This window comes from Coregonus clupeaformis, chromosome 31, assembly GCF_020615455.1.
Source record: "Coregonus clupeaformis isolate EN_2021a chromosome 31, ASM2061545v1, whole genome shotgun sequence".
In the NCBI taxonomy this organism is placed as follows: Eukaryota; Metazoa; Chordata; class Actinopteri; order Salmoniformes; family Salmonidae; genus Coregonus; species Coregonus clupeaformis.
Genome location: NC_059222.1, coordinates 44,623,046 through 44,643,288, shown reverse-complemented (window position 1 = coordinate 44,643,288; position 20,243 = coordinate 44,623,046). Strand labels below are relative to the sequence as shown.

At 46.1% G+C, this 20,243-nt stretch overlaps 1 protein-coding gene across 2 annotated transcripts in view; it reads right to left on the bottom strand.

The window, feature by feature from the left end:
• Positions 1–20,243, bottom strand: part of LOC121547758 (poly(ADP-ribose) glycohydrolase) — a 96,262-nt gene that overhangs the window by 66,177 nt on the left and 9,842 nt on the right. For both annotated transcript variants that reach the window (XM_041859177.2, XM_041859176.2), the window contains exons 4-8: positions 18,721–18,940; positions 16,981–17,103; positions 12,951–13,022; positions 12,551–12,625; positions 3,807–3,899 (exon numbers count right to left, since the gene is read on the bottom strand). In XM_041859177.2, the coding sequence (XP_041715111.2) occupies positions 3,807–3,899; positions 12,551–12,625; positions 12,951–13,022; positions 16,981–17,103; positions 18,721–18,940 (583 nt within the window). The remainder of the gene's footprint in view (positions 1–3,806; positions 3,900–12,550; positions 12,626–12,950; positions 13,023–16,980; positions 17,104–18,720; positions 18,941–20,243) is intronic.

The following is a 20,243-nucleotide window of genomic DNA, read 5'->3' as shown; positions in this document are numbered from 1 at the left end:
TGGAGTAAATGTTGAGTAGTGGAGTAGTGGAGTAAATGTGGAGTAAATGTAGAGTAGTGGAGTAAATGTAGAGTAGTGGAGTAAATGTAGAGTAGTGGAGTAAATGTGGAGTAGTGGAGTAAATGTGGAGTAGTGGAGTAAATGTGGAGTAAATGGCCAAAGCGGTGATTGAGGGAGGTCAATATCATTATTTTGGTCATTTATAGCCGCAGTCTGTGAATCCAAAAACACCAGGGTTTGTGATTGATAGGTTCATTCATTCCTTAAGGAGAAGGATCGACTTGGGAAAAGACAAGGGTGCGTATGAAATAGTATCCTATGGTTCTGGTCTAAAGTAGTGCACTATATAGGGCAGTGTTTCCCAAAAGCACACATTTTATTTTAGCCCTGGACAAACTCACCTGATTCAACTCATTGAGGGCTTGATGATGATTAGTTGACAAGTTGAATCAGGTGAGTTTGTCCCGGGGGCTACAATAAAATGTGTGCTGTTGGGAGGACTGGAGTTGGGAAACGCTGACATTCGAATAGGGTGTCATTTTGGAAGCAGACAAAGCGCTGATTTAGGGGGTCAAAACAATTAGTTTGGTGAGTTAAACAAGACAGCTGAATGATATGAATTAAATGAACTAATTTAGGCCCTACTTGTGGGATGTTTAAAATCAACCAGCATAGCCTTAATCACAGTCGAGGGTCATCTATAATCTATTTAACTCAAGTAGGGCTAAATTACTAATCCGGATTGAGGGTTTGCAAATATACAATACATTTAACATAAGTGGTAGTAATTTTATTGGCATAAAATGTAACTGAGAAAGAGCAGTGGTAGGAGACTAATGTAGAATAGATGATACACATACTAGACCAGGTTCGTCCTAATCGGCACAAAACCTGCTACAAAGGCACCACGAGGACAGAGAATCAACCTTTTCACAAATTAGTGGTTAAGGAAAAATTATAAAGGTCGTTTTTTTGTTCCTTGTTCAAATCAAGAGAATACAAATGAGTCTCTGCACACCGTCCTGACTGCTGACATATCCACCACATAAATCAGAGAGCTAGATCGGCGCTAGTTCCCAACTTGGTGTTAGGCAGAGAGAGCAGTGGTCTAAGGCACTGCATCGCAGTGCTAGCTGTGCCACTAGAGATCCTGGTTCGAATCCAGGCTCTGACGTAGCCGGCCGCGACCGGGAGACCCATGGGGCGGCGCAGAATTGGCCCAGCGTCGTCCAGGGTAGGGGAGGGAATGGCCGGCAGGGATGTAGCTCAGTTGGTAGAGCATGGCGTTTGCAACGCCAGGGTTGTGGGTTCAATTCCCACAGGGGGCCAGTATGAAAAAAATAAAAATAATAATAATAATAATGTATGCACTCACTAACTGTAAGTCGCTCTGGATAAGAGCGTCTGCTAAAATGTAAAAATGTAATGGGGACTGAGCCCATTCGGCTTGGGCCCTCCATTAATCTCTGGTCCAGGCTGCTGCAGTACCTCACAGACAACCAATAGATTTCAAGAGGCTCTCTCTGAGGACCTCAGATGGCATTTCAATCCATCTCAGACTAGCTGACTCTTTATGGCCAAGATAGCTCTAATCTGGGGGGCCCAGAATCTGCTTGAGTTATAGAATCTAGTGGTCTACGCAGAACGTACATGGTCTTTCTATTTTGGGGAGGTTCACTGATGCTCGTTTCAGGGATGGTCTGAACATGTAGCCTAAGGCTTGTCCAGTATACAGTATATCCCTTATACACGGGGTATTTGGAAAAAGCCACAGGATGGTTTTTCAATATCGTCAATACCGTTGAAACTATTTCTTGAAAGTTTTTTTTTATATTTGTAGCAACTTTTAAGTAAATCCCTGCAGTCAACTTGTGCAATACCGTTAGGAGAAAAATAACATTGCATTCTTCATTTCACCTGTCACATAATTGTTCATTATGAAGCTTACGGATAGTCCCCAGTCACATGGTGTTTTGTTTACAAGCACACAACGAGGAGAGACCAGAGCCTTGTGAGTCACTCACTGTTGAGCAGCATGCGCCATGTGATCTAATTACAGGATGGAATTCACAACTAAATGTTTGACAGCTAGATATCTTATAACTATTAAGATAACTTACAGCTCTGCAGTTGTTCATTTTGTTTGCTAATTTAGTAGCTAGTTAGCCATCTAGCTAAGTGGTTAGCTTCCTCCAAAATCAAGCATTCACTTAGTAACAGCCGAGAATCCCCTCCTGGATCAAGAGCCTTACTATCAGCCGAGAATCCCCTCCTGGATCAAGAGCCTTGCTATCAGCTGAGAATCCCCTCCTGGATCAAGAGCCTTACCGTCTAATATCAGTTTTGTGGATACAGCAAACTGTGAGTATCATTTTTGAGTTACTTGTATAGTTTAGGTCAGAGACTGTATAAAGTGTGCGCAATGCGCTCATTAGTATTTAGTTAGCATTCTCTATGGGATTTTACATTACTTGTTAGCATTGCTAACCATCGGATTACAGAGTATCAGCGGGGTTTGAAAACAGCGCCCCTTGTGTTCAGTGATGGTATTACCGAGTATCCCAGTATGGCACAAGGTCGGTATGAAGGTATGATAATCTGGATACCGCCCATGTCTACTAAGGCCCAACATTAAATATGGACCACAAATGTTTTTGTATGAGTTTTCATTTTTTTTGGGGGGGTGACAGGATAGATGGGTGATTATGAATTATTGCACAACTGTTTATTATGTTATTGTCCAAAAAATAAGTATAAAAAAATATTTTAAAAAACATACATTTTAATTATGCATTTAAAAGCATACAGAATCAAACTAATCATATGTGAAATTATCCCTGCTATACTTCTTTCAAAAAGCATTTATCAAAAACCACATTTCATTCCAAAGGCTTGTTTTTTTTTTGCATATTCCCTGAGCTCAATCTTGGACTTCCGTCTGGGGAGCAACTTGATTACTGACTGCTTGGCCGACAGGTTCCGGACGGCCTGCTAATGAAAGTGTTCCGGCTGCAGATCTGCATTGTCCATCATGGGCTTGCATCCCAAATGGCACCCTATTCCCTATATAGTGCACTACTTTTGACTTAAGCCCTGGTCAAAAAGTAGTGCACAACGTCAAAAGCAGAGCACTATTTAGAGAAAAGCGTGTAATTTCAGGAGCAGCCTTGGTCTAACAGGCAAACCAGAAACCTTTGATAAGCGAACAGTAAGGCTGATACCCTGACCCCCCCCACACCTTGACACCCTCTTTTCTCTGACCTTTTCGGTCCACTGTCCACCACAGGAGGCTGCTGAGGGGAGGACGGCTCATAATAAAACGGCTGGAATGGAGTGAATGGAATGGTATCAGACACCTGGAAAATATGTATTTGATGTGTTCGATACCATTCCATTCCAGCCATTCCCATGAGCCCCGTCCTCCCCAATTAAAGATGTCACCAGCCTACTGTGCTTTCCACAGTGTCAGGCAGTCAGGCCTACACTCTGTCCCATTTACTATGTATGGAGTTACCTTGGTACACAGCTCAGACGCCCTCAGTACTCCTTTTTGATGGGAGTACTGAGGGCGGTCAACTGTAAGTGCTGTTATTGTGAAGTGGAAACGTCTAGGAGCAACAACGGCTCAACCGAGAAGTGGTAGGACACACAAGCTCACAGAACGGGACCTGTGAGCGATTCAGAGACTACATGAGTGTGTGTGATGTTACCTTGGCATACGGCTCAGATACTCAAAATTGTGTCCTGTTTGAAGCTTGTGTGTCACGTAATACCACAGTGGGTACACAGACTGCAGATGTAGTTACCTTGGTACACAGCTCAGACGCCCTCAGCGCTAATTGGACCATGTCTGGCAGCAGAGCCCCAAACAGATGTTCAACAGCATCAGCCTCCAGACCCTTTAGATAGAAGAAGGAAATAGGTTTGTTTATGTTAGTTCAACACAGAGAGCTCCGCTGTGACATTAGCCTATTGGGTTTTAAATCACGCATGATCAAAACAATAACAACCACACAGCCAGGCAATCTCCACAGACAAACATTGACAGTAGAATGGCCTTACTGAAGAGCTCAGTGACTTTCAACTTGGCACCGTCATAGGGATGCCACCTTTTCAACAAGTCAGTTTTGTCAAATTTCTGCCCTGCTAGAGGTGCCCCGGTCAACTGTAAGCGTTGTTATTGTGAAGTGGAAATGTCTAGGAGCAACAACGGCTCAGCCACGAAGTGGTAGGCCACACAAGCTCACAGAACGGGACCGCAGAGTGTTGAAGCGCATAAAAATCATCTGTCTTTGTTGCAACACTCACTACTGCGTTCCAAACTGCCTCTGGAAATAACGTCAGGACAAGAACTGTTCGTCAGGAGCTTAATGAAATGGGTTTCCATGGCCGAGCAGCCGCACACAAGCCTAAGATCACCATGAGCAATGCCAAGTGTCGGCTGGAGTGGTGTAAAGCTCGCCGCCATTGGACTCTGGAGCAGTGGAAACGCGTTCTCTGGAGTGATGAATCTCGCTTCACCATCTGGCAGTCCGACGGACGGATCTGGGTTTGGCGGATGCCAGGAGAACGCTACCTGCCCCAATGCATAGTGTTACATTTTTACATTTTAAATCATTTAGCAGACGCTCTTATCCGGAGCGACTTACAGTTAGTGCATACATTTCTTCTTTTTTTCATACTGGCCCCCCGTGGGAATCGAACCCACAACCCTGGTGTTGCAAGCGCCATGCTCTACCAACTGAGCTACATAGTGCCAACTGTACAGTTTGGTGGAGGAGGAATAATGATCTGGGGCTGTTTTTCATGGTTCGGTTTAGGCCCCTTAGTTCCAGTGAAGGGAAATCTTAACGCTACATCATACTATGACATTCTAGACAATTCTGTGCTTCCAACTTTATGGCAACAGTTTGGGGAAGACCCTTTCCAGTTTCCAGCATGACAATGCCCCTGTGCAGGTCCATACAGAAATGGTTTATCGAGATCGGTGTGAAGAACTTTAACTGGTGGGGGCGTCAACCCTATCGAACACCTTTGGGATGAATTTGAATGCTGACTGCGAGCCAGGCCTAATCGCCCAACATCAGTGCCCCGACCTCACTAATGCTCTTAATAATAATAATAATAATAATAATAATAATAATAATATGCCATTTAGCAGACGCTTTTATCCAAAGCGACTTACAGTCATGCGTGCATAAATTTTTTGTGTATGGGTGGTGCCGGGGATCGAACCCACTACCTTGGCGTTACAAGCGCCGTGCTCTACCAGCTGAGCTACAGAGGACCTCTTGTGGCTGAATGGAAGCAAGTCCCAGCAGCAGTGTTCCAACATCTAGTGGAAAGCCTTCCCAGAAGAGTGGAGGCTGTTATAGCAGCAAAGGGGGGACCAACTCCATATTAAACGCCCGTGATTTTGGAACGAGATGTTGGACGAGCAAACTATTGGTCATGTAGTGTTCATAGAGGTCTGTCTCATCTTTCTATCTGTTACAGAACGGGCAGCTCCATTTTAAAAGGAGCATGCTCTACCAACTGAGCTACAGAGGACCACCATGTGGGTAGTGGACAAGTGCACACTTCAGGACAAAGTGTAGAGTATTGAGATGCATAGCCAGCAGGGGGGGGGGCGCTCCAACCCTCTAAGAGGCCAAACACTGACATCTATTTGTGCCAAAACAGTCTAATGCGCTATACTGCTGTAATGTACTCTACTATATTGTATTCTGCTGTCCTCTACTGTGCTCTATTTTGCCAAGATAAAGATAGCTAAAGTGATCATTTAAACATTAACACAATTCATTAGATGCATAAGTAATTCAATCAATCAACACGTTTCATATTCATACCATCAACATTGAACATTTACAGAGAACAATAGAGATTATATTTCCCTAGATTCAATTTAAAGGTTTTGAAAATCAGGTAAAAAAATCCTGTTTTTACTATTTTGTTAATTTAGTGTGCAAATACAATTTCTGTAATTAATCTGTAATAGAACGTTAATCAAAATGATCACTACTGTGCATTTTTCTCCCTTTATTTAAACTTGTTTCGGTAGTGACATATTTAGTGGGGTTGTAAGGAATTAAGGTTAATCTGTAAAATATGCAATACAAAGAGTGTGAGTGGTATATATGTCTACCTGGAAGACGTGTGCTGAAAGTCTGGGAAAAATATGATACAAATGAGATTCTAATTTTTTTACACCCCCCAATTTGCACCCCTTCTGTAGAATGACCCATATAGGCCTAAATGCTGTTATTCTATCGTGGAAGATATTTACTACAATGTATTTATTTATAGCCGTTATTCAACCAGGTTTCAGGGAGCGAGCAAGAGGACTGGGCTGATTTAAACGCGGCTTCTTCCTGGAACAGATGCTAATGAGCCATGAGTGTGTATGTGCACGTGCACGTGCCTGCCTGCCTTCGTGCGTGCGCGTCTGTCAGTGTGCGTTTGCGCGTCTGTGTGTGTGTGAGGGATAGGAAGTGTGTTCCCTTCCTGGACAGGGGCAGAGTAGAGACAGGGAGCCTTGACTGGCGATTTAAAACGTTGGGCCATAGGAGGGATGTTTATATTACAGCAAACAGGGCCTGACTAAACGCTGTCATAACTAATAACCTGGGGGATATCATAAAGGGTCCCTCTGGGCATAATGAATGAAGCAGGGCCTGATGGGTAGGGATGGGAGAAATGGGATATAGCTGAGCTAGCATTGCCCCGGGTTACCTCTAAATCACAGGGAGACAGTGCATCAAATCAACTGAACTAACACTGGCTGTATGACTTGAAACAGGTATATACATCACATCAAACTGAAAGTCATCAAGAAAGAGGGGGCTGACGGAGATGGAGAGGAGAGGATAGAGGGCTGCCGGAGAGCGGAGAGGAGAGGAGAGGGGGATGCCGGAGAGCGAACCGCCTGAGAGAGGGGATGGGACCGCCTGAGAGAGGAGAGGAGAGGAGAGGAGAGGGGGATGTCGGAGAGCGGAGAGGAGGCTGCTGGAGGGCGGAGAGGAGAGGAGAGGGGACTGCATGAGAGCGAACCGCCTGAGAGAGGAGAGGAGAGGGGGACTGCCTGAGAGAGGAGAGGAGAGGAGAGGGGACTGCCTGAGAGAGGAGAGGAGAGGAGAGGAGAGGAGAGGGGACTGCCTGAGAGAGGAGAGGAGAGGGGGACTGCCTGAGAGAGGAGAGGAGAGGAGAGGGGACTGCCTGAGAGAGGAGAGGAGAGGGGGACTGCCTGAGAGAGGAGAGGAGAGGAGAGGGGACTGCCTGAGAGAGGAGAGGAGAGGAGAGGGGGGGGGGACTGCCTGAGAGAGGAGAGAGAGAGGAGAGGAGAGGAGAGGGGACTGCCTGAGAGAGGAGAGGAGAGGAGAGGGGGACTGCCTGAGAGAGGAGAGGAGAGGGGACTGCCTGAGAGAGGAGAGGAGGACTGCCTGAGAGAGGAGAGGAGAGGAGAGGGGACCGCCTGAGAGAGGAGAGGAGAGGGGGACTGCCTGAGAGAGGGAGAGGAGAGGAGAGGGGACTGCCTGAGAGAGGAGAGGAGAGGAGAGGAGAGGAGAGGAGAGGAGGAGAGGAGAGGAAGGAGAGGAGAGGAGAGGAGAGGAGAGGAGAGGAGAGGAGAGGAGAGGGGGACTGCCTGAGAGAGGAGAGGAGAGGGGGACTGCCTGAGAGAGGAGAGGAGAGGGGGACTGCCTGAGAGAGGAGAGGGGACTGCCTGAGAGAGGAGAGGGGAGGGGGACTGCCTGAGAGAGGAGAGGAGAGGAGAGGGGACTGCCTGAGAGAGGAGAGGAGAGGAGAGGGGGACTGCCTGAGAGAGGAGAGGGGGAGGGGGACTGCCTGAGAGAGGAGAGGAGAGGAGAGGGGGGACTGCCTGAGAGAGGAGAGGAGAGGGGGGACTGCCTGAGAGAGGAGAGGGGACTGCCTGAGAGAGGAGAGGAGAGGGGGACTGCCTGAGAGCGGAGAGGAGAGGGGACTGCCTGAGAGCGGAGAGGGGACTGCCTGAGAGAGGAGAGGAGAGGAGAGGAGAGGGGGGGCTGCCTGAGAGAGGAGAGGAGAGGAGAGGGGGACTGCCTGAGAGAGGAGAGGAGAGGGGGGACTGCCTGAGAGAGGAGAGGGGGACTGCCTGAGAGAGGAGAGGAGAGGAGAGGAGAGGGGGCTGCCTGAGAGAGGAGAGGAGAGGAGAGGGGGACTGCCTGAGAGAGGAGAGGAGAGGGGGACTGCCTGAGAGCGGAGAGGAGAGGGGGACTGCCTGAGAGAGGAGAGGAGAGGGGGACTGCCTGAGAGCGGCGAGGAGAGGAGAGGAGGACTGCCTGAGAGCGGAGAGGAGAGGAGAGGGGGCTGCCTGAGGGAGGGGAGGGGGCTGCCTGAGAGAGGAGAGGAGAGGGGGACTGCCTGAGAGAGGAGAGGAGAGGGGAGGGGGCTGCCTGAGGGAGGGGAGGGGGCTGCCTGAGAGCGGAGAGGAGAGGGGGACTGCCTGAGAGAGGAGAGGAGAGGAGAGGGGGACTGCCTGAGAGAGGAGAGGAGAGGGGAGGGGGCTGCCTGAGGGAGGGGAGGGGGCTGCCGAAGATGGAGACAGATTAAGATTTACCACTACCTCTTCTCCACTGCTCTTCGGATATGTGACCGTGTAAAAATGAAAACACTTGTGTCCGCTCATATCCACCAATACCAGGGAGAGGTAAAGGAAAACAAATCTGATACTGTCGGTCACAGGCTTTTCTACTATTCATTAGATGTATCTTCTAGAATGAGTATTCTATGAGGGTGTCATCCAGATCATCCCCTGCCAGTCACCCTTACATCCCTCCATCTCCCCCTTTCACCCCTATATCCATCCCTCCTTCATCCCTCCCCCATCCCTCTCTCTCCCCCATCCCTCCCTCTCTCTTTCCCCATCCCTCCTCCTCTCTCCCCATCCCACCCACCCTCCCTCTTCCCTCCCTCCCTCTCCCTCATCCCTCCCTCTCTCTCCCCCAATCCCTCCCTCTCTCTCCCCCATTCCTCCTTCTCTCTCCCCCATCCCTCCCTCTCTCTCCCCCATTCCTCCTTCTCTCCCCCCCATCCCTCCCTCCCTCTCCCCCCCATCCCTCCCTCTCTCCCCCCCTCTCTCCAGTAAAATGGCCTTACTGAAGAGCTCAGTGACTTTCAACATGGCACCGTCATAGTATGCCACCTTTCCAATAAGTCAGTTAGTCACATTTCTGCCCTGCTAGAGCTGCCCCGGTCAACTGTAAGTGCTGTTATTGGGAAGTGGAAACGTCTAGGAGCAACAACGGCTCAGAGGCGAAGTGGTAGGACACACAAGCTCACAGAACGGGACCCCCGAGTGCTGAAGCGCGTAAAAAATCGTCTGTCCTCGGTTGCAACACTCGAGTTCCAAACTGCATCTGGAAGCAACGTCAGCACGAGAACTGTTAGTCGGGTGCTTCATGAAATGGTCGAGCGGCCGCACACAAGCCTAAAGATCATCATGCGCAATGCCGAGTGTCGGCTGGAGTGGTGTTAAGCTCGACGCCATTGGTCTCTGGAGCAGTGGAAACGCGTTCTCTGGAGTGATGAATCACGCTTTACCATCTGGCAGTTCGACGTTCTTTTACTTTAGATGTGTGTGTATTGCTGTGTATTGTTATATACTACTGCACCGTTGGAGCTAGGAACACAAGCATTTCACTACCACCCGCAATAACGTCTGCTAAATAGTATGTTACCAATACATTTGATTTGATTTGAATGGAAGCAAGTCCCCGCAGCAATGTTCCAACATCTAGTGGAAAGCCTTTCCCAGAATAGTGGAGGCTGTTATAGCAGCAAAGGGGGGGGACCAACTCCATATTAATGGTCATGATTATGGAATGAGATGTTCGACGAGCACGTGTCCACATACTTTTAGTCATGTAGTCTATTTCCTATTTGTCACTGTAAGAAAATCTTAAATAATTCACTCTATAACGTGATTTATGACATAGTGTTTTGCAAATCAATTTGACAGGTTTAAGAATGGAATAATGCATTGTGTTTCTCTGTGAAGTCAGGCAGCTGTTTTCCTCATACTAAACACTACCTTTTGACGGAATGGGATTAAATGAGTTCTCTTGACTCCAGTTCCCCTCTGCATGTATAGCTGCCAACACAGCATTGCCACTCTCATACATACTGTACATATTATATCAATAATATTTTTCACTGCTACAATTCAGGCAGATTGATCCCATTTCCCTAGCGACTGTCAGCTAGATAGCAGGCAGGTGCTGATGTTATGTTTCTTTGGAGGGTCTCTCTGACTGGCTGGTCTGTAGTAGCATGGTCCTAGATGGGTTAGTGTTGTCTTGCCAACTCACGTTGTGATCGTCAGCAAGAGAGCACAAAGATCTGGAACCAAGCAAGGACTGTAGCTATAGCAACACAGCAAGAGAAAAGAGAGGGAAGAGAGAGAGGATAGATGGCCACTAGACAGGCCAGGTGCCAACTGGCGACAGATAAGAGAGAGAAGACAGAAAGAGAGGAGAGACAGAGACAGAGAGACAGAGACAGAGAGAGAGAGACAGGGAGAGAGACAGGGAGAGAGAAAGAGAGAGCAAGACAGAGAGAGCGAGAGACAGACAGGGAGAGAGAAAGAGAGAGAGAGACAGAGAGAGAGAGAGAGAGAGAGAGAGAGAGAGAGAGAGAGAGACAGAGACAGAGACAGAGACAGAGACAGAGACAGAGACAGAGACAGAGACAGAGACAGAGACAGAGAGAGAGAGACAGAGAGAGAGAGAGAGAGAGAGACAGGGAGAGAGAAAGAGAGAGAGAGAGACAGGGAGAGAGAAAGAGAGAGAGAGAGAGAGAGACAGGGAGAGAGAAAGAGAAAGAGAGAGAGAGAGACAGGGAGAGAGAAAGAGAAAGAGAGAGAGAGAGACAGAGACAGGGAGAGAGAAAGAGAGAGAGAGAGACAGAGACAGGGAGAGAGACAGAGACAAAGAGAGACAGGGAGAGTGAGACAGAGACACAGAGACAGAGACAGAGACAGAGACAGAGAGAGAGAGAGAGAGAGAGAGAGAGACAGGGAGAGAGAAAGAGAGAGAGAGAGACAGAGACAGGGAGAGAGACAGAGACAAAGAGAGACAGGGAGAGTGAGACAGAGACACAGAGACAGAGACAGAGACAGAGACAGAGAGAGAGAGAGAGAGAGAGAGAGACAGAGAGGAGTAGAGGATGTCCAGTTTGCCACTAGATAGAACAGACAGACCAGTGACAGAGCCCTAGCCAATAAGGCAGCTCTCTCATCACTGAGTGTATCCAGGTCTTCCCTGGGCTGCATAGCCCTGTAAATGGCAACATCTATCCTAGACCCCATTGAGCTTCAGACCGTAAATAGGATAGTCCCCCGAAAGTAAGTTATTCACAATTTACAGAGAATGAATTTAAAGCCATATAAACAAAAACAAAAAAAAGTGATTTTCTGCTTTAAACCAACCAAATGAATGACTATTTGTCATTCATTTGGCTCCCCTTCCTCTGCGGAAGCATAGCTCCCCCTCAGCCCAGTCAAAACTGTTCGCTGCTCTGGCACCCCAATGGTGGAACAAGCTCCCTCACGACGCCAGGACAGCGGAGTCACTCACCACCTTCCGGAGACATTTGAAACCCCCACCTCTTTAAGGAATACCTGGGATAGGATAAAGTAATCCTTCTAACCCCCCCCAAATTGTAAAGTGGTTATCCCACTGGCTATAGGGTGAACGTACCAATTTGTGAGTCGCTCTGGCTAAGAGCGTCTGCTAAATGACGTTAATGTGCCCTTGAGCAAGGCACTTGACCCTAATTGCTCCTGTAAGTCGCTCTGGTTAAGAGCGTCTGCTAAATGACTAAAATGTAAATGTAAATGTATTAGGATCCCCATTAAACTTTTGCAGAAGCTCCTCTTCACGGGGTCTACACAAAACATGACAAGTAACGAAACACTGATACACAAAAGGCAGTCACACAAATTTAAAATACACCGACAAAATAGTGTGTGTTAGTGTGTCCCTTACAGTCCCTAATTCATGAGATGTTATTTAATCTTTATTTTTATTTTTTACAAGCAATTTGTAGGATATTAAATATTAGTAGAAGACAGATATTGATAGAGCACTTATTAAATTTCAGCAGTGTATCACTTCAAAACTATTTCACAGGAAAATACAGAGCTAAAAGTACAGCGTCCGCTGTATAACGGTTGCCGTCTTTAGAGAGGCACGTAGATGTAACCAGATGATTTACACAGCTGATAGGATCATTGGCAAATGAGCCATCTGTGCTGTGTCTGAACCTAGCCCAGAGCAGATCACTACAGGCCCGTGGTTTATGCTGGCCAATCCGACTGGTATATTCATGGGTACTAAACACTTGATTAGTTTAATAGGGGTTCTTAAAAACCTGATGCTGAGTGTGTGCGTGTGTGTTTAACTGATGAGGCCAGACATTATTTTATTTTCAGATGTCCTTGGACCCAGATGGTCCACCTGATGACTATATTTTTTTTAGGAGGTTGTTCATTAAAATCAATAACATTATTTCTTACCTTGTTGCAGAACAAATGAAGGGCTGTGAAGTCCCATCTCTTGGCATGAGCGACATTGTATTTCAATATGGCATTCTAAAATGGGGAATGCACACCAATAAATGTCATAAAACATGTTCAGCACATGCCTTTTTAGCAGTAAGTGTCTTTGCCTTGATTTCCGGGATCTTGGCGCCATCTCATGGCCAATTCAGGTAATAACATGTATTATTTCCACAATCATGGATTTGATGGATAGTTTTCTATCTAAAACACATTTGAACACCACATAAACATCCTTTCTCTTAATATTGCCACTAATGACTAATAATGATGCATCTGGTCAACAATAGACACTGTATATGTTAAATACATTGCTCCACAGTGAACAAACAGCATATCAATTTAGTCATTAACTTACCTTCACATCATGGGAGGTGCAGAAGACTCTGTTCAAAGCTTTCTGGATCAGTTCCCACCGTCCCTGCACCTCCTGCAAAAACAGGAAGTTAATCACCATCATCCTCCTCCTCATCATCATCTTTCCTGATCGTACTGTACAGGTCAGGCAGGGGTTAGGGGTCAGGGGTCAGTTCTTCCAAGGACGTGATATTGATTTGCATCATCGCAACACTAATGCCTTTATTAGTTTACCTGATTGATTGATTGATTTTGACAGTAAAAAAAAAAATATATATATATATATATATACATACATACAGTGGGGGAAAAAAGTATTTAGTCAGCCACCAATTGTGCAAGTTCTCCCACTTAAAAAGATGAGAGAGGCCTGTAATTTTCATCATAGGTACACGTCAACTATGACAGACAAAATGAGAAAAAAAAATCCAGAAAATCCCATTGTAGGATCTTTAATGAATTTATTTGCAAATTATGGTGGAAAATAAGTATTTGGTCAATAACAAAAGTTTCTCAATACTTTGTTATATACCCTTTGTTGGCAATGACACAGGTCAAACGTTTTCTGTAAGTCTTCACAAGGTTTTCACACACTGTTGCTGGTATTTTGGCCCATTCCTCCATGCAGATCTCCTCTAGAGCAGTGATGTTTTGGGGCTGTCGCTGGGCAACACGGACTTTCAACTCCCTCCAAAGATTTTCTATGGGGTTGAGATCTGGAGACTGGCTAGGCCACTCCAGGACCTTGAAATGCTTCTTACGAAGCCACTCCTTCGTTGCCCGGGCGGTGTGTTTGGGATCATTGTCATGCTGAAAGACCCAGCCACGTTTCATTTTCAATGCCCTTGCTGATGGAAGGAGGTTCTCACTCAAAATCTCACGATACATGGCCCCATTCATTCTTTCCTTTACACGGATCAGTCGTCCTGGTCCCTTTGCAGAAAAACAGCCCCAAAGCATGTTGTTTCCACCCCCATGCTTCACAGTAGGTATCGTGTTCTTTGGATGCAACTCAGCATTCTTTGTCCTCCAAACACGACGAGTTGAGTTTTTACCAAAAAGTTCTATTTTGGTTTCATCTGACCATATGACATTCTCCCAATCCTCTTCTGAATCATCCAAATGCACTCTAGCAAACTTCAGACGGGCCTGGACATGTACTGGCTTAAGCAGGGGGACACGTCTGGCACTGCAGGATTTGAGTCCCTGGCGGCGTAGTGTGTTACTGATGGTAGGCTTTGTTACTTTGGTCCCAGCTCTCTGCAGGTCATTCACTAGGTCCCCCTGTGTGGTTCTGGGATTTTTGCTCACCGTTCTTGTGATCATTTTGACCCCCACGGGGTGAGATCTTGCGTGGAGCCCCAGATCGAGGGAGATTATCAGTGGTCTTGTATGTCTTCCATTTCCTAATAATTGCTCCCACAGTTGATTTCTTCAAACCAAGCTGCTTACCTATTGCAGATTCAGTCTTCCCAGCCTGGTGCAGGTCTACAATTTTGTTTCTGGTGTCCTTTGACAGCGCTTTGGTCTTGGCCATAGTGGAGTTTGGAGTGTGACTGTTTGAGGTTGTGGACAGGTGTCTTTTATACTGATAACAAGTTCAAACAGGTGCCATTAATACAGCTAACGAGTGGAGGACAGAGGAGCCTCTTAAAGAAGAAGTTACAGGTCTGTGAGAGCCAGAAATCTTGCTTGTTTGTAGGTGACCAAATACTTATTTTCCACCATAATTTGCAAATAAATTAATTAAAAATCCTACAATGTGATTTTCTGGATTTTTTTCTCAATTTGTCTGTCATAGTTGACGTGTACCTATGATGAAAATTACAGGCCTCTCTCATCTTTTTAAGTGGGAGAACTTGCACAATTGGTGGCTGACTAAATACTTTTTTCCCCCACTGTATGCTCGCTTCGAGGCAAGTAACACTGAAACATGCATGAGAGCATCAGCTGTTCCGGACGACTGTGATCACGCTCTCCGTAGCCGATGTGAGTAAGACTTTTAAGCAGGTCAACATTCACAAGGCCGCAGGGCCAGACGGATTACCAGGACGTGTACTCCGAGCATGCGCTGACCAACTGGCAAGTGTCTTCACTGACATTTTCAACCTCTCCCTGTCTGAGTCTGTAATAGCAACATGTTTCAAGCAGACCACCATAGTCCCTGTGCCCAAGAACACTAAGGTAATCTGCCTAAATGACTACCGACCCGTAGCACTCACGTCTGTAGCCATGAAGTGATTTGAAAGGCTGGTCATGGCCCACATCAACACCATTATCCCAGAAACCCTAGACCCACTCCAATTTGCATACCGCCTCAACAGATCCACAGATGATGCAATCTCTATTGCACTCCACACTGCCCTTTCACACCTGGACAAAAGGGACTCCTATTTGAGAATGCTATTCATTGACTACAGCTCAGCGTTCAACACCATAGTGCCCTCAAAGCTCATCACTAAGCTAAGGACCCTGGGACTAAACAGCTCCCTCTGCAACTGGATCCTGGAGTTCTTGACGGGCCGCCCCCAGGTGGTAAGGGTAGGTAACAACACATCTGCCACGCTGATCCTCAACACAGCGGCCCCTCAGGGGTGCGTGCTTAGTCCCCTCCTGTACTCCCTGTTCACTCAAGACTGCATGGCCAGGCACGACCCCAACACCATCATTAAGCTTGCGATGACAACAGTGGTAGGCCTGATCACCAACAACGACGAGACAGCTTATTGGGAGGAGGTCAGAGACCTGGCTGTGTGGTGCCAGGACAACAACCTCTCCCTCAACGTGATCAAGACAAAGGAGATGATTGTGGACTACAGGAAAAAGAAGAGGACTGAGCACACCCCTATTCTCATCGACGGGGCTGTAGTGGAGCAGGTTGAGAGCTTCAAGTTCCTTGGTGTCCACATCACCAACAAACTGACTGGTTGCATCACCGCCTGGTATGGCAACTGCTCGGCCTCCGACCGCAAGGCACTACAGAGGGTAGTGCGTACGGCCCAGTACATCACTGGGGCCAAGCTTCCTGCCATCCAGGACCTCTATACCAGGTGGTGTCAGAAGAAGGCCCTAAAAATTGCCAAAGACTCCAGCCACCCTAGTCATAGACTGTTCTCTCTGCTACCGCACGGCAAGCGGTACCGGAGTGCCAAGTCTAGGTCCAAGAGGCTTCTAAACAGCTTCTACCCCCAAGCCATAAGACTCCTGAACAGCTAATCAAATGGCTACCCAGACTATTTGCATTGCCCCCCCCCCGCTGCTGCTACTCTCTGTTTATTATCTATGCATAGCCACTTTAATAACTCTACCTACATGTACATATTACCTCAATTACCTCGACTAACCGGTGCCCCGGCACATTGACTCTGTACCGGTACCCCCTGTATATAGCCTCGCTATTGTTATTTTTACTGCTGCTCTTTAATTATTTGTTACTTTTATTTTGTATTATTTCATATTGTATTTCTTTGTGTGATTTTTTTTGGTATTCTTTCTTAAAATTGCATTGTTGGTTAAGGGCTTCTAAGCAAGCATTTCATTGTGAGGTCACTACACCTGTTGTATTCGGCGCATGTGACAAATAAAAATTGATTTAATTTGATAGAGCTTGAAAAATTCTGAAAAGAATAATGGGCAAATGTTGTACAATCCGGGTGTGCAAAGCTCATAACGACTTCACTGCCAAAGGTGATTCTAACATGTATTGACGTAGGGGTGTGAATAGTTATGAAAATGAGATATTTCTGTATTTCATTTTCAATAGATGTTCTAACATTTCTACAAACATGTTTTCACTTTGTCATTATGGGGTATTGTGTGTAGATTGGTGATCATTTTTATTTATTTAATCCATTTTGAATTCAGGCTGTAGCAACAAAATGTGAAATAAGTCAAGGGGTATGAATACTTTCTGAAGGCACTGTAGATCAGCTCTTTCCCTAATGGTGAGAGATGTAAGCCGGAGATAACTTTTTAAGTTGTAGTTAGTGAGTCCAATTTCAACATGACAGTACAACGTGTAGCTTCGGTACCTGATTTCCTACTGGGAATAGGCTGCTCTCTGAACAGGGCATTTTCACATGGTCCTCATCCCAGATGTCTCTGAACTTGGTGGGATAGGGAACAGGAACTTTGCCTGCTTGAAGGAGGTCTGTCTGTTGAAGAGAAAATACAGCATGATGAGTACATGAATGGCATCACCAATGGAGGTCCTCCCATTCATCCCACTCCAGATGACGATGATGATGAATCACGTGTTTTGCTAACTTTCACCAATTAATAATTAATAATGCACATGTGTTCATCATACTTTGTCCTTACAAAGACAAAATGTTGAGACCAGGACTATTCTAGCACAAATCAAGGCTTAGACCACAGGTGTCAAACTCATTCCACGGAGGGTCTACTGCAAGGATCGACTAGATTCAGCGGAGGGTCTACTGCAGGGATCGACTAGATTCAGCGGAGGGTCTAATGCAGGGATCGACTAGATTCCACGGAGGGTCTACTGCAGGGATCGACTAGATTCAGCGGAGGGCCGATTGTTTCTTTAGCGGATGGTCAGGGGGCCGGAACATAATTACAAATAATTTGTAGACTGCAAATTGACCACAAGAAGACCAAACAGATATAATATTTGACTAAAACATAATTATTTCAAACCTTGCTTACATTTGTATACAATCACATATTACGCGTGGGAATATTTTGGAACAGATTTCCAAAATTAAAATCACTTGGAGCTAATTTGTTTGTGTATTTAGTATTTTCTGTCCAACAATTTAATTATATATATTATTTTTTTTGCTCCGAAAATGTGGGGGGGCCAAATAAAACCATTCGCGGCCAAATTCGGCCCACAGGCCGCTAGTTGGGGAACCCTGGTCTAGTATCTGCTGGTTTTTACTCTTCACTTGTACCTGGTTGTCTAGGTCAGTGATTAGTTAGGATCTCCCCTCACCTGGTTGTCTAGGTCAGTGATTAGGTAGGAACTCCCCTCACCTGGTTGTCTAGGTCAATGATTAGTTAGGATCTCCCCTCACCTGGTTGTCTAGGTCAGTGATTAGTTAGGATCTCCCCTCACCTGGTTGTCTAGGTCAGTGATTAGGTAGGAACTCCCCTCACCTGGTTGTCTAGGTCAATGATTAGTTAGGATCTCCCCTCACCTGGTTGTCTAGGTCAATGATTAGTTAGGATCTCCCCTCACCTGGTTGTCTAGGTCAGTGATTAGGTAGGAACTCCCCTCACCTGGTTGTCTAGGTCAGTGATTAGGTAGGAACTCCCCTCACCTGGTTGTCTAGGTCAGTGATTAGTTAGGATCTCCCCTCACCTGGTTGTCTAGGTCAGTGATTAGTTAGGATCTCCCCTCACCTGGTTGTCTAGGTCAGTGATTAGGTAGGAACTCCCCTCACCTGGTTGTCTAGGTCAGTGATTAGTTAGGATCTCCCCTCACCTGGTTGTCTAGGTCAGTGATTAGTTAGGATCTCCCCTCACCTGGTTGTCTAGGTCAGTGATTAGTTAGGATCTCCCCTCACCTGGTTGTCTAGGTAAATGATTAGTTAGGATCTCCCCTCACCTGGTTGTCTAGGTCAGTGATTAGTTAGGAACTCCCCTCACCTGGTTGTCTAGGTCAATGATTAGTTGAACTAATTGAACACAAATTGAAAGGAAATAACAAAACCAGCAGACGCTCAGCCCTCCATTGAGTTTGACACCACCGGCTTAGACTAAAGCATTCAATTCATTTTCCAAGGAGCTGCCCTCTCTCTCACCCTGATCATGACAGTGTGATGGTCAGGAGCATTCTTCAGTGGTGGGAGTGGTCGACCACACTGCGGCATTCTCCTCAGATCGCTGATGGGGCTTCCCAGCCACTTGGAATCGTACGGTGGCGACGGTGGTGGAGGGACATCATCTCCGTCTCTGTCTCCACGTTGTTTCTCACGTGGGACGTCTCCATCTCTGTGTTGTTTGTCCGAAGGAGCTTGGGCACTGTCACATTGAAAAAGAGAAACAACTTTAACACAACCCACTGAAGAAAGAATATGCAATTGATCAACAACATGATGCAATGAGCAACAGGGTTTATAATAAACATCTTAATAAGACATCAGAACACTCCCCAATAGTCTCCCTTTTGACATTGATCACTTGTAGAGTCACAACAGCCACCCCAGAGAGGGGCATGTTTATCTGGCAGTAACAGGAACACATTACTATCACGAATACTATGATTAAGATTCAGTCAGGCTAATAGTGAAAAAACAATAATAAAAAAAGAAAAACTTCACAGCTTTCCCTGAAACAACTACTGTTGAAAATACTTCAAAAAGGTCAACCAAGAGACACGAGCATACTGAGGAGACAAGAGCCGGATGCCAAGTCCACTCATATCCTTACGGATCTTTGCTTACAATCAATAACAGGAGTAACCTGCTTCATGACTTACACATAGGCCTAAGTAACTTTAAAAAGTCTGAAGTGAAGTATATCGGCGTGGGGTGTCTGTGGGTGGCTTTTGACCATTCCTTTGGATTCCTCGTGTCCAACTCATTGTTAGAAAAACGTTTGGTCCAAATCGGATGTTAGGTACTATATTTATTGAATATAATCTGAATCCTATTAATACACATGTTGTATTAGAACTAGATATTGTGTGTATATACTGACATGTAGGCTATGTGTGACGTTTTAAATGTATGTATTTCAGTCCTTGACTAATAATGTTCTGTACTAAACTCAGCAAAAAAAGAAACGTCCCTTTTTCAGGACCCTGTCTTTCAGAGATAATTCCTAAAAATCCAAATAACTTCACAGATCTTCATTGTAAAGGGTTTAAACACTGTTTCCCATGCTTGTTCAATGAACCATTAACAATTAATGAACATGCACCTGTGGAACGGTCATTAAGACACTAACAGCTTACAGACGGTAGACAATTAAGGTCACAGTTATGAAAACTTAGGACACTAAAGAGGCCTTTCTACTGACTCTGTAAAACACCAAAAGAAAGATGCCCAGGGTCCCTGCTCATCTGCGTGAACGTGCCTTAGGCATGCTGCAAGGAGGCATGAGGACTGCAGATGTGGCCAGGGAAATAAATTGCAATGTCCGTACTGTGAGACGCCTAAGACAGCGCTACAGGGAGACAGGACGGACAGCTGATCGTCCTCGCAGTGGCAGACCACGTGTAACAACACCTGCACAGGATTGGTACATCCGAACATCACACCTGCGGGACAGGTACAGGATGGCAACAACAACTGCCCGAGTTACACCAGGAACGCACAATCCC